Below are 12,444 nucleotides of genomic sequence, written 5' to 3'. Positions count from 1 at the left end.
AGATTATCAGGTACGTATGCAACTCTGTTTGTTGTCTCTGCTACCTGTCGCTTATTCCTTATGTCTGTGTTTTTTTCATAAGTATGGTTGGGATATCTACATATTAAGGTTCATTTTGGTTGCTACATTGGGTACCTACATGCTTATTCAGAGTACATTTCATTGGATAATCAACCTGTTCGATTCTGTTTTTCTCTCGTTTCAGTTTACAGTCCATCAACACTATCTAGTAGGACGGTTACTCTCGGATGATGGACATCGTTATTTTGATCGTATCTAGGACTTCTTTTCTTCCCCATGATGTTTCTCTGCCTTTTATTATGTTTTGTCGCAGCTTGAAAGAGGAAATGATGCATCGGGAGGGGAGTTTTATAGTACCTAACTTTTTTCTGATTGGTTGTTTTCTGTGCTGCTGTGGAGTTCTAGTAAAGAGAGACTTAAGCAAATACTCGCCTCCTGTCATTAATAAAATTAAGATTATAGGTACACTAAAGCTAGCATAATCTACAATTCACATTCAAACAACATTTAACTTGTAACACATGGCCTACCAAAGAGGCCCCATATCCATGAGGATGACTGTAGGGGTGTACCCAGACACGCCTACCCCCTAGGTTCATAGCCACCGAAGAGCTTGAACCTACCAACACTCACTTCCATCTGGCCTACTCCAGCCTAGGCCTTGGCCTGTCCATTTCCAATTCCAGCCAAATTCTGACTTTACCACGCCCTGTTCCGCCATAGCACATGACTTGATCCCTTAAGGATATGTAAGTCCCCCCCACCCTGAAACAGGGCCTGGCTAATCCCTTCCTGAAAACCAAGATTAAGCAAGTCGCTCCCTATGTCTGACAAATGCACCCCGTCTTTCCTAAAGTATCCGGGCAACATGCCCTCCAACTCCCGGTACTGTACCACGACGCCACCCAAACGTCGAATAAAAATCGCCATAGTCCTGTTGACCTTGCCCTTGCATCGGGCCACTACAGCTGGATCCCTGGCGTGACACCACGTGAAACGGGGCACCATTTCCGACCAGACCACCACCACGCCAGGTACCAGCTCCAGCAGTCGATCCATGTCCCTCTTCATTCTCCTGACCAGCTCCCGTTGTGGGATCAGGCCCAGGTCATTCCCCCTGCCATGAACCAGTACTACGTCCGGTACGGACCCCCCCGCCACTTTGCTAAACAACACGCTACTAAGGCTCTGCCAACTAAACCCCCTAAAGCCAAACCATGAAATCGCCACTCTCTCCCGAAGAAAGCCCAGCTGTGTTCCGTTTCTTCGAACTGCAGCCCTTTTCAGAGTCCAATAGACATATATGTGCCCAATTATCCACACCTTCCAACCTGAAAAGAAACAAATGTTAGTGCCATGGTACCGGACATTCATTACTATACCGCACATACCTCTGCCCCCTTTACACCAACCTGTCGGGTCTCACGTATGATTGGAAATGTAAAGATTCCCATTTCCCTATGATCCTCTCATCCGCCAGATCCAACCTGGCTGCCTCCGTCGCAGCCCCAATACGAAACAAGTGTTTCCCGAACTGTCCGGGCTCCAAGCCCAGCTTCTTTACTCCCAGACGGAATACCCTTGCAAACTGAAAACGTGACAATGCCGTGCCGTCCGCGTGTAAGAAGAAACAACCTTTCACGGCCGGGCGTATCGCCAAGTACCCCGCTCTACCGGGCATACCCCCAACCCAGGCAACTCAAACAATACCACCGAGCAACCTTTTCCAAAGATGTCTGTCTTGGATCTGCCCAGCCTGATCTGTAATCTGTCCCCGCGTACTGCCACGTCCTCGAGCTGTAACCCTCCTACTCCCATCTTGTTTGCACTGACCAACTCCCCGATCCTAAAACCCCCAAAAAAGGCCCCCTGTGAACAGAGCTACCTCAAATGGGGAGCTACAAATTTCGGACAGTGCTCCGACACTGGTCTCCTCGTATCCACTGTCTTCTTCCCTCTCCGGAAACCCTTCACTGCCTGCCGGACCAGGAAATGTTTCGTGCTATCTTCCCAACCATTGAACTTAAATAGGAAAGCCAAGGCGAACAGGTGTCTGTCAACCATGGCAGGTGATTCCTGCTTTGCAAACAAACGGCAAAGCAACCACAATAACGCATCCAACCGCTGACCCTCCGAGATGACGCTACCAACCTGTTCGACCGGCTCGTCCCACACTTTCAAAACCTTCACGTAAGCGGACCATGTGTTTGGCGCCACCTACTTCCTTATGCATTCCCCAAGCAAGCCGTCCCGAGCTGCCACATCTCGCCCAGGCAAACCTTCTACAAAAAACCCTCCCCAAAGCGACTTGGAGCTGTGATTGCCGCAAAAGGTGGCTCTACAAAGTATTGACTTTAGGGACGTGAATAGTTATGCACATTGATTTTTTTCTGTTATTTTGTCCTATTTTTTGTTTGCTTCACATTAAAAAATAAATAAATACAAATCTTTAACCCCTTCAGGACGGAGTCAATAGTGCACGTTCTGATCAAAACAAAACGTAAACAAAAACTGGAATTTGCGCTATATGTCTGTTCACCCGTAGTTCCCCTCTTTCAAATTATATGCACCCACACTTATTATATATCATTTTGTTCAGGAGAAACAGGGCTTTAATCTATCAACTATTCATATATGGAACATCATTTATTATGAATAAAAGTAAAAAAAATGTGAGAAAATAAGATTTTTTTTTAAATTTGCATTTCCGTCTGACATTTTAACTGTGAATGTCATAATACTGTTAGGTTTTACTGCAAAAAAAATGCACATATTTGTAATCAGCGATGTCTCACGAGTACAACAGTACCCCCCATTAAGAGGTTTTATGTTGTTTTGGAAAGTTACAGGTTCAAATATAGAACATTCCATTTTCAAATTGAAATTTGCCAGATTGGTAATGTTACCTTTGAGACGGTGTGGTAGCCCAGGAATGAGAATTACCCCCATAATGGCATACCATTTGAAAAAGTAGACAAGCCAAGATATTGAAAGTGGGGTATGTTTAGTCTTTTTTAGTAGCCACTTAGTCACAAACATTGGCCAAAGTTAGCGTTCATATTTGTTTTTGTGTGAAAAAAGCAAAAAACTAATATTTGGCCAGTGTTTGTGACTAAGTGGCTACTAAGAAAGACTGGACATACCCCACTTGCAATACCTCGGGTTGTCTTCTTTTGCAAATGGTATGCCATCATGGGGGGTAATTCTCATTCCTGGGCTACCATACGCTCTCAAAGGCAACATAACCAATCTGGCAAATTTCAATGTGAAAAAAATGAAATGCAAGCCTTATATGTGACTCTCTAACTTTCCAAAACACCATAAAACCTGTACATGGGGGGTACTGTTATTCTCGGGAGACTTCACTAAACACAAATATTAGTGTTTATTACAACAATAATATAGACCATAAAAGTGCAGTTCGCTTGTAAAAAATGCAAAAAACGTCACTTTTACTTAAAATATCATCGTTGTAATACAATTTACCAGTTTGAAACACAAATATTTGAGTTCAGCGAAGTCTCCCGAGTAAAACAGTACCCCCTATGTACAGGTTTTATGGTGTCTTGGAGAGGTACAGGGTCAAATATAGTGCTTGCGAATTAAATTCTCTGCACTTTCTCCCTGTGTTGTCAGGCATGTCAATCAAATTTTAATTAATCAAATCACATAATTACGTTAAAAGGTTATTTAAATATACATGTAGAATTTTAATATATATGCATTTATAGGTATTTAAATTCTATGTGTATACTAATGTAGTCTTTTATGTAATTATATGTATTTATCTATATATATATATTTGCGGTTATTTGTATTTTATATATAGATAGATATATATAGAATGTCATTCTAAGTGTATTTTGTTACCGATATATATATATATTAATAACAAAATACAGTTAGAATGAAATTACATATGCATATATAATTTATATTACATTTTGTTTCAATATTTTATTTATTTATTTTATTATTTTATTTATTTATTATTTTAATTATACGTATTTATATATAATATATATATGTACATCTATTATATATATATATACATATTATATATATGTAACGTCATTCTAAGTGTATTTTAATATTAATATATATACTTATATTAATATTAAAATACACTTTGTAGGACGTTACATATATATAATATGTATATATATTATATATATAATATATATACATATTATATATATATACAAATATATTTAATTTATTTTTACACTTGTCTTTTATTTATTTTTTTATACTTCACACCAGCAGGGGGACTGTCTGATATTTCAAACAGTCCCCCTGCTGGCAGATCCACAGCCAGCTATAGAGGGCCATGTGATCGCTCTTTGAGAGCGATCACATGGCCCCCGGCGGCCTGATTTGCCGTGGGAGGGCTGCCTGGGCTGTGAGGCAGTCCTCCCGAAGCGGATCGCGGCGGAGGTAAGTACATCTTACCTCCAGGGGCTGGAAGCCGTTACGGCGTGCTATGCCGTCATAGCGGCTTTAAAGCCCACTTAACCCGTGACGGCATAGCACGTCGTAACGGCGTTAAGGGGTTAAAGTAGTGAGCATGTTCTGTAAATTAAATGATGCAAATCCTCAAACAATCCATGTTAATTCCAGGTTGTGAGGCAACAAAACACGGAAAATGCCAAGGGGGTGAATACTTTTGCAAGGCACTGTATTTTTTTAAAAAAAAATAGGGTTAGGGTTTGAGACAGGGTAAGGGTCAGTTCTAGACTTGGAGAATAGTTTCAGACTGAACTGCAATTCGGCTGCATTGTGGAGAAAAATCTATGATTTTAGAATTGCCATGTGGCAGAATATCAGGTGAAAAGATTTGCGTGAGCTTGGAAATGTTTAGTTCAGTACTTTATTCTAACTGCTGTTCCTACCACCAGAAAAAAAGATGGATTGGATTGGAAGAAGAAGAGACTGTTTTATTTTGTTTATTTTTCTTGAAGGACAGGGGGTAACAAACAGCTTAGTTTCCCATGATGGACAAGAGGTCTGCCCAATTACGTGTGCTGGATCTCCTGCCCAACCAAGAGATAGCAAAAAAGAGATGATTGAAGGTTAGGTTACATATCTAAAATGTTGATGATATTCAAGATATTAGGTGATGTGACAAATAGATGGGGGATGCAATAAAACTACTGTGCCTCCTTGCAGGATTCTTCTATACTTTTTTTAATTCAATGATTGACAGACTAGCAGTGAGTTTACCTTGAATGTGCTGTGTTGCAGTGGGAGATAGCCTGGGTATTTTATTCTAGTGTGAGAATAGGTTTAGTTTTATGCTGTAAGTAGCAGCTAGTACTACCCGGAGCACTTTAGAAAACTTTTAAGTGTCACTTTTATTGGCGGGCATTTTATCATTCATCCCTATGTGAGATATTTTAACAATATAAATGTTATGGTTTGCCCCCATCTCTGCAAACTGCAAGGCATAGCCGTCCCTTTCGGAGATCTGGCTAGACTTGATCCTTATTATTTCCTGTCATTTTCTCTACCTGGGAGCCACTGCAGTATGACACCTGTGATATTGTTTTACAGGTTAGCCTGCATCTCTGGATGGGAAGTGGGGTAAACTCCTGCTGCCTCACCTGCAGTTATTTGCCTAATTTATGTCTCATTAACTGTCATGCCTCTCATCAGCTTCATTGTCAGTTCATTGTTTCACTTACTGGAAGCTTTCTACCAACTCCTTTGTATCTCTATTTTGGACTATTTTGGATTATTCATTGTGACAAACTCCTGTTTGTGATAATAATATTCCATATTAAATAAGAATGACTGATTGATCACTATTGAGCAAATCAAACTTTCATAGATAGTTAAGATGGCGCCGGTACACAGTACTGAAAATGTTAATAAAACCATAAAACACAGCACCAGAATGACTCATGCATACCATCATGAGAATATTAGGAGAACATAGCTAGCTTTTAAGATAAGAGATAATTAACCTCACAGACCTGGCATGGCATTGCAGGTGGGCCTGACCAGCTGCCAGTCCAATCCAATACTTTTGCAAGGTCTTTGGAGACTTGATGGAAAAGTACAGACTATCTATCCCATTGGTATGAATGTTATAAAAGACGAGAAAACTTGGCACTCGCTTGGAGTACTACCCATCTGTAATACGGATGCGTGTTGCTGGTTCTGCTGATTCCCAGTAAGAGAGGGTCCCCTTCAAGCCTGACTGCCAGAAGTTCTCTCAGTCGAGTGCAGCAACCCCCGCACGAAGTTGGGCCCAATAAACATAAGAATGTCCGACTAACCAGACCAGTCGGCTGGACCCTGCAGAGAAAAAACAGTGGAAAACGCAATCAGTACATAGGACCGAAACCTCCTAGACTCCCATCTACCAATCCTCTGGATAGCCTGTCCAGAGAAACGAGGAACTTCTGTCACTGCCCCGATTCGGAAGGCGTGACCTCCGAATTCCTTCCCTGATATGCCAAGCAGCTCCAGCGCCATCCTAATAAATTGAAACCTGGACAAATACCTCCCATCCCCATGGATCAACAAAGGGCCCATAGACTGCAGGCGAACAGAACAATAACTCTGAAAGTTTGATACGGGGCACACCTTAGACCCTCTAATCGCTTGAATGGTGACCTAAACCCCACGACCGCTAACATCGTTTTTTGAGCGCCGCACGAGAATTGGAACACCCCATCCGCACGATACGCCCGGAAAGATAATCCCACCTGGCGCCTGTTTATTGGAATTCACTAGCTCTCCGACCCGCAGAGCCCCAAAGAAGGCTAACGTTGATGCCACCGGAACAACCGCAACTGGAAATCAGAAAAACAAATCTGAGGGAGGACTGATACAATCCCCAATAGTAACGCCCCGAAGACCAGCCTATGGGAGTCCAGAACCCTAGGCTCTTTCCTCCAACCCCTCATTTCCAAGGTGACTAGGTAGTCCTTGGTGATGTCGGGAACCCTGGTTAATTTAAACCAAAAACTGAGACCTGATAATTTCCTGGAGACCACCGCCAGCGAACACCCCATAGCTTCCCAAAACCACAGAAGTTGCAAGAGACCCCGGACCCGATCGTTATCGTCTCATTTCAAGGCTAACCATTCCCCCCATGCCTTTCCATTTTGAGTCCACGTGGCCTCCAAAGACCGAATCGACGCCCTCACTCGTTCAGGCCCAGGTACCACAATTCTGCCGGGCAAGGGGGACCCTCTGCATTCGCTCCTGGTGCAGCCACCCGAAACCCTGCCACTGCGAATGAGAAAGAGCATCCGCTGTTATATTCTTGATGCCCTGAATGTGCACAGCTCGATAAGTAACAATTAAGGACAAGAAGCGCAACACCAGATGCCTCAAAAGCCACCCCACTGGGGGGGAGGAAGCTGTCAAGCTGTTAATGGCAAAGACCACCCCCAGGTGAAACACGACCGGCTGATCCCGAAGGAAGGACCCCCACAGATGAACCGCCACTACAATTGGGAACAGCTCCAGGAACGCTGGGTTCTGAGTCAGACCTGCCGAATGCCACGACTCCGGTCAGGACTCCGCACACTAATGTGTCCCAAGTATGGCACCAAACCCCACTGACCCTGCTGCATCCGTAAACAGATGGAGCAAGCAAATAGGAACCTCTGGCTGCTGCCAGTAGGATCTGCCATTGTACTCGTTGCGAAAGGTGCTCCGCACCGCCAGATCCTCCCTAAGCAGCCTGGTAAGGCGCACAAAGTTGTGTGGCTTCCCAACCCCAGACGTTGCCGCCGCCAAATTCTGATTGAATACTCTGCCCATGGGCATGATTCGACATGCAAAATTCAATTTTCCTAGAAGCGACTGTAGGTGCAGCAAGGTAATTTTCCGGAGGCCCCGTGCGGCCTCAACTGCCCCCCACATATCCCCCACCTTGTCCATGGGTAAACGGCATTCCCCTGCAATGGAATCAATCTCGATCTAGAGAAAGCTCAAACACATCGTGGGGCCCACTGTCTTGTCAGAGGCCTGCGGGACCCATAAGGAACAGGCAACATCGGCGACTGACTGAAGGAGTTTAGCACACACTGGAGAATGGGCGGGACCCACAAAAAATCATCAAGGTAACGAAGGATAGAGTCGTGCCCTGACTCTTCCCGCACCATCCATTCCAAAAAGGAACTGAAGCATTCAAAGTAAAAACACGAAATTGCGCACCCCATTGGGAAACACATATCCACATAGAATTGCCCCTCGAAAGCACAACCCAGGAGGTGATGACACTCTGGGTGAACCGGGAGGAGCCGAAAAGCTGATTCCATGTCTGTTTTTGTCATTAATGCCCCCGAACCTGCTGCCTGCACAATCTGTACCGCCACATCAAACGAAGCATATGACACCACACAGCTCCGCCACGATATCCTCATTTACCGAACCCCCACGAGGATGTAATAAATGATGAATCAATCTAAACTTCCCCTGTTTGTGTGACCTTGAGGTGGGGAAGAGGCGGCTCCCGAAAAGGAGGAGGCTGACACCGCCACCTCAGGCTGCTCAGTAGCCAACATCGTAACCCCCCAACCCCTTAGATATAGCATTAGCCCTCCTGCCTACCTGCAGCCTACTCACCCTCCAGTGGACGGCCTGGATGGGGATGTTAGGGATGGAGGTCGCACTCCTGCGGTCTTCTGTGCAGGCCGCAAAAGCCCAGGACAGCTGGGGACCCTGTGGATGTAGCGCATGCTGCCATGCAGCCCGAGAATTCATGGATGTGGGACTCTCATGGCCGCAAGGTAACCGGCCTGCTGGCCACTCGGAGCAGGAAGGGGCACGACTCCCAGACTTGCGGCTGCATAACACCTGCCCGGCGAGCCAGATAATGGGGTCCTGCTCCGCCCCCTGTCCCCAGGAGTATTCACGGCCGCAAGGCACTGGTGAGAGTGGGAGCTGGGGAGGCCGGCACACCACGGGTAGCCGTCCCATGGCTCGCGAGCCTGCACTGCCTCCTAGCCCAGTCCTCTTGAGAGGGACTAAAACGGGCAGGGGGTCCGTGCCCGGCGGCGCGGTATGCCGTAACTGCCGGAGGGGGAGGCAGCAACCATGACAGCTCCCTGCAGATGCTCCAGCTGGGCCTTCAGGTGCCGCCCACTGTCACAGAGGGCCTCAGCCCTAAGGGCAGCAAGAAAACCCTCAATATCAATGCCCTGGCCACCTGGAAAGCACTGGTAACACAATCCCAGGAACAAGGAACACTGGAAACTGTTACCAAACCGTTATTCTAAGATGGCTGAAGCCAGAAGGCTGCCCCTTATTCCCTTTTTTTTTACCACTCCCTTATATTACACCTACACTTCCTCACACCCACACATGCCTCTTATCCGGATATCTTTCAGCCCGCCTCCTTAGGATCTGCAATTAAGTGTATACATTCAGTGCTCAGAGCTTACAGATTAATATCGATAATCTTTGGATTAACGTTAACCATTTTTTGGCAATAGCTGGTCTGGCTTAATTTTATTCTCCAGCTGGAATTAACCTATTGTGATTGGATTTACACCATATTTTGAATATTTTATAATGTAGTAGACCATAATCAATGGATATGCATGCTATTCCGAAGGCTCCTTAACCCCTTAAGGACCAAACTTCTGGAATAAAAGGGAATTATGACGTGTCAGACATGTCATGTGTCCTTAAGGGGTTAAAGGTTGGACATACTCGCTGTATTCAGCAAGCGCCAGTCACCTCAACTGTAGCAGCACTGCCTTCTAAAGAACAGTGATATTGTAGTGTTATAGTATTATTTTACAGTTGAAAAATGGGTCACTGAACTAATTACACACAGGTCATTTTGGAATTTTGGTCTATGTCTATGTCAAAAAGTTAAGAACCATTAGACCAATGTAGTTGCATTCATATTTTTGACTCCAAGTAAATTATCTGTTACAAATTGCTTTCACACTCTTTGAACTAATAATTAAGATCTAATATAATCATATCTTTTTTTTAAACAGGATCTTCTTGTGTAACTCTCATGGGTGGGATAGGACGCAAGACCTCCTTCCATGTTCCATTACTGCTAGCTGCTGCATTTGTCTTAGGCTTTCTGTGGCACTATAATATAGTACAGGTAAGATTTAACCCTAGGTATATCAAATGTATTGTTTTGTTCACATAAATAAGATTTCACAAATGTATATAAATCCTTTATCAGGGCTATATTTCTAACCATAAATAAATGTTTTGATATTTGCACTGTGAAGTAAACTTTGTGTACATCAGTACATTCCCATATGCAAAAATAGATGCATACGTAAGCACTGCCAATTTACAGAAATATGCCTGTGGCCAAAACAACTATATAAAATTCCCCTGTAAGCTCTAGAAATGCAGGCCTTCCAACACTTCCTCTTGTGGTCGCAACAATCCCAATTTTGAGATTCTGTCCCACCATCCCAATTTAGTTCCCTACTGTTCCGCATTCAGGGATGACTTGTAAATGTCCCCACGTGACATAACGAGAGTGCATCATTATATGTGCTCACTCTGTGCAACAAACATTAAGACAATGCAGATGAGGATGACGACAGCTTTCTTTAACTCCAGCCGATCACACTGTGCACCAATTCGGTTTCTTTCCCTTCACCTCTTTCCTGTGTTTCAGACGCCAAACACTTCGGTCCCTTCTTATGATGGAGAGCTCCTGCCCCGACGTCATGTAGTAAATGACACATCTACATTATTCTCGCCAACCCCTTACATTTTGGGTATGTGGCTATGCCGAAACATTAAATTGGCACCAATTCCAAGCTCCTTGTGGTTCCTTGATCCCTTTAGTGCCTTCCTAGTGTTCCGTAAAGTGCTTTTTGAGCCCTCCATCCTCTTGACCTTTCTGACCTCTGTTGGCCTTCACCCAGCTTAGTTTTCTTGTTGACATGCTTTCTGGAATCCCTTGACCTTAGGCTAGTTACACTATTACTCTGTCTTTCGTGGTTACTATGACAGCAAAGCTTTAGCAGCACTCTCTGCATGAGCCTGCAGGTTGTGAGCTGGCCAGGAGGCTCTTTTACCCTAACATGCTCGTTCAGTGGGTGGGCACATTCAATTCCTGTATGGAAGTCTTCAGTGATGCAACTTGCATCACTGATGATGCCCCTTAAAAGTTTGCCCATTCATCACAATTCCATACCACCCAATGTCTGAAGTAGGCCCCTGTCCATGTAAAGCAACCTTTTGGGGAGAAAATGGGGACACGGCATGGGAACATGACATAACATCATATCTCTGTTATCATCTCTGTCCCTATTCTATGATTACAAAGCACTGCAGAATATTGTACCATAATGGGAAAAAAATATGGATATACATTTTTTATCTAAGCCAAGGAGGATGGGTTTGAGCTTTGAGGTCACATGAATTCCAGTGAACATAAAATACAATAGTTAAACATAAAATCTCATAGTAAAAATTGCGTGCGGTATTATGCAGGTATGCAGTAACCCCAAAATAGTGTATGGATATTGAAATAAATATGAGGTAATGCATGCATATGTAGGTATTGATGACTTTCTTACAGGCAAACCATGTGTGCAATCTCAGAAGTTTGAGTACCTGCAGTAGTAAATTTGACATGTGTGTTTTATTGCTATCTTAAGCCTTTGTTAATACCAAATATATATGACATGCTAATGATTCTGGGTGATTCATGAGAGTCTGAATGGCCCCATACCAAAAGAAGCAAAACCATCAGGCTGCGTACAGGGCCATTCAGACATGATCTGGACATTGTAACAATGTCTGGATGTTGACGTTCTTGCCCTGAATTGGCTGAAATCCCTACCAAATGATTTACATTTGTGCCTGGTTGCATCAAATCCAGGTTTAGATGTAAAAATTTTTTTAAAAATTCCAAATAGTTAAGTAGCCCCTGGACGTGTGTTAATTATGTGGCAGCTGGCCAGCGCTTGCTAGCCAGTTGACACATTAAAATATAAATAAATAAAAATTCTATGGGGGTCTCTAAGACCCCTATATTACTGTAAGGGAGGTTGTAAACCTCCCTATGCCCTAACCATCTACTAAACATTGACTGGGTGGTCATTGCTGCCTATTGTCCATGGGGATGGGGCAGGTAAATAAAAAGAAGGGACAGTCTTCCCTGTGCTCTCACCTGTGGGCATCAGGTGAAGGACTTTTAAATGAGTCAAGGGGGGTTGGATAGATTACTGTCCACTCCCCTGTCCCCACTTTGGTTAGTGGGTGGGAGTATTATAATATTCAGGGGTTAGGACCTAGTGTCCCACCCCACCCATGGGAGTTTTAGTTGGGGCAACTCATTAAATAAGGGTCAGTGGGTAGACATGCTATTATCCACTATCCCCCTAACATAATCATTTATAATAATAATAATGAGGGGGGTCAATTAATCTAATATCTATTTTGTCTTCTTTTTTAAACCAATAAACA

General features: G+C 43.9%; 1 protein-coding gene across 1 annotated transcript in view; it reads left to right on the top strand.

Moving 5' to 3' along the window:
* The window catches only part of LOC134585739 (NXPE family member 4-like), a 140,805-nt gene that overhangs the window by 46,363 nt on the left and 81,998 nt on the right, over positions 1-12,444 (top strand). Inside the window, exon 2 of the mRNA XM_063441200.1 lies at positions 9,993-10,108. Within this exon, the coding sequence (XP_063297270.1) occupies positions 10,013-10,108 (96 nt within the window). The 5' untranslated portion in view covers positions 9,993-10,012. The remainder of the gene's footprint in view (positions 1-9,992; positions 10,109-12,444) is intronic.

Source organism: Pelobates fuscus, chromosome 2 (assembly GCF_036172605.1).
Source record: "Pelobates fuscus isolate aPelFus1 chromosome 2, aPelFus1.pri, whole genome shotgun sequence".
Lineage (NCBI taxonomy): Eukaryota > Metazoa > Chordata > Amphibia > Anura > Pelobatidae > Pelobates > Pelobates fuscus.
This window is presented reverse-complemented; position numbering and strand designations above follow the sequence as displayed.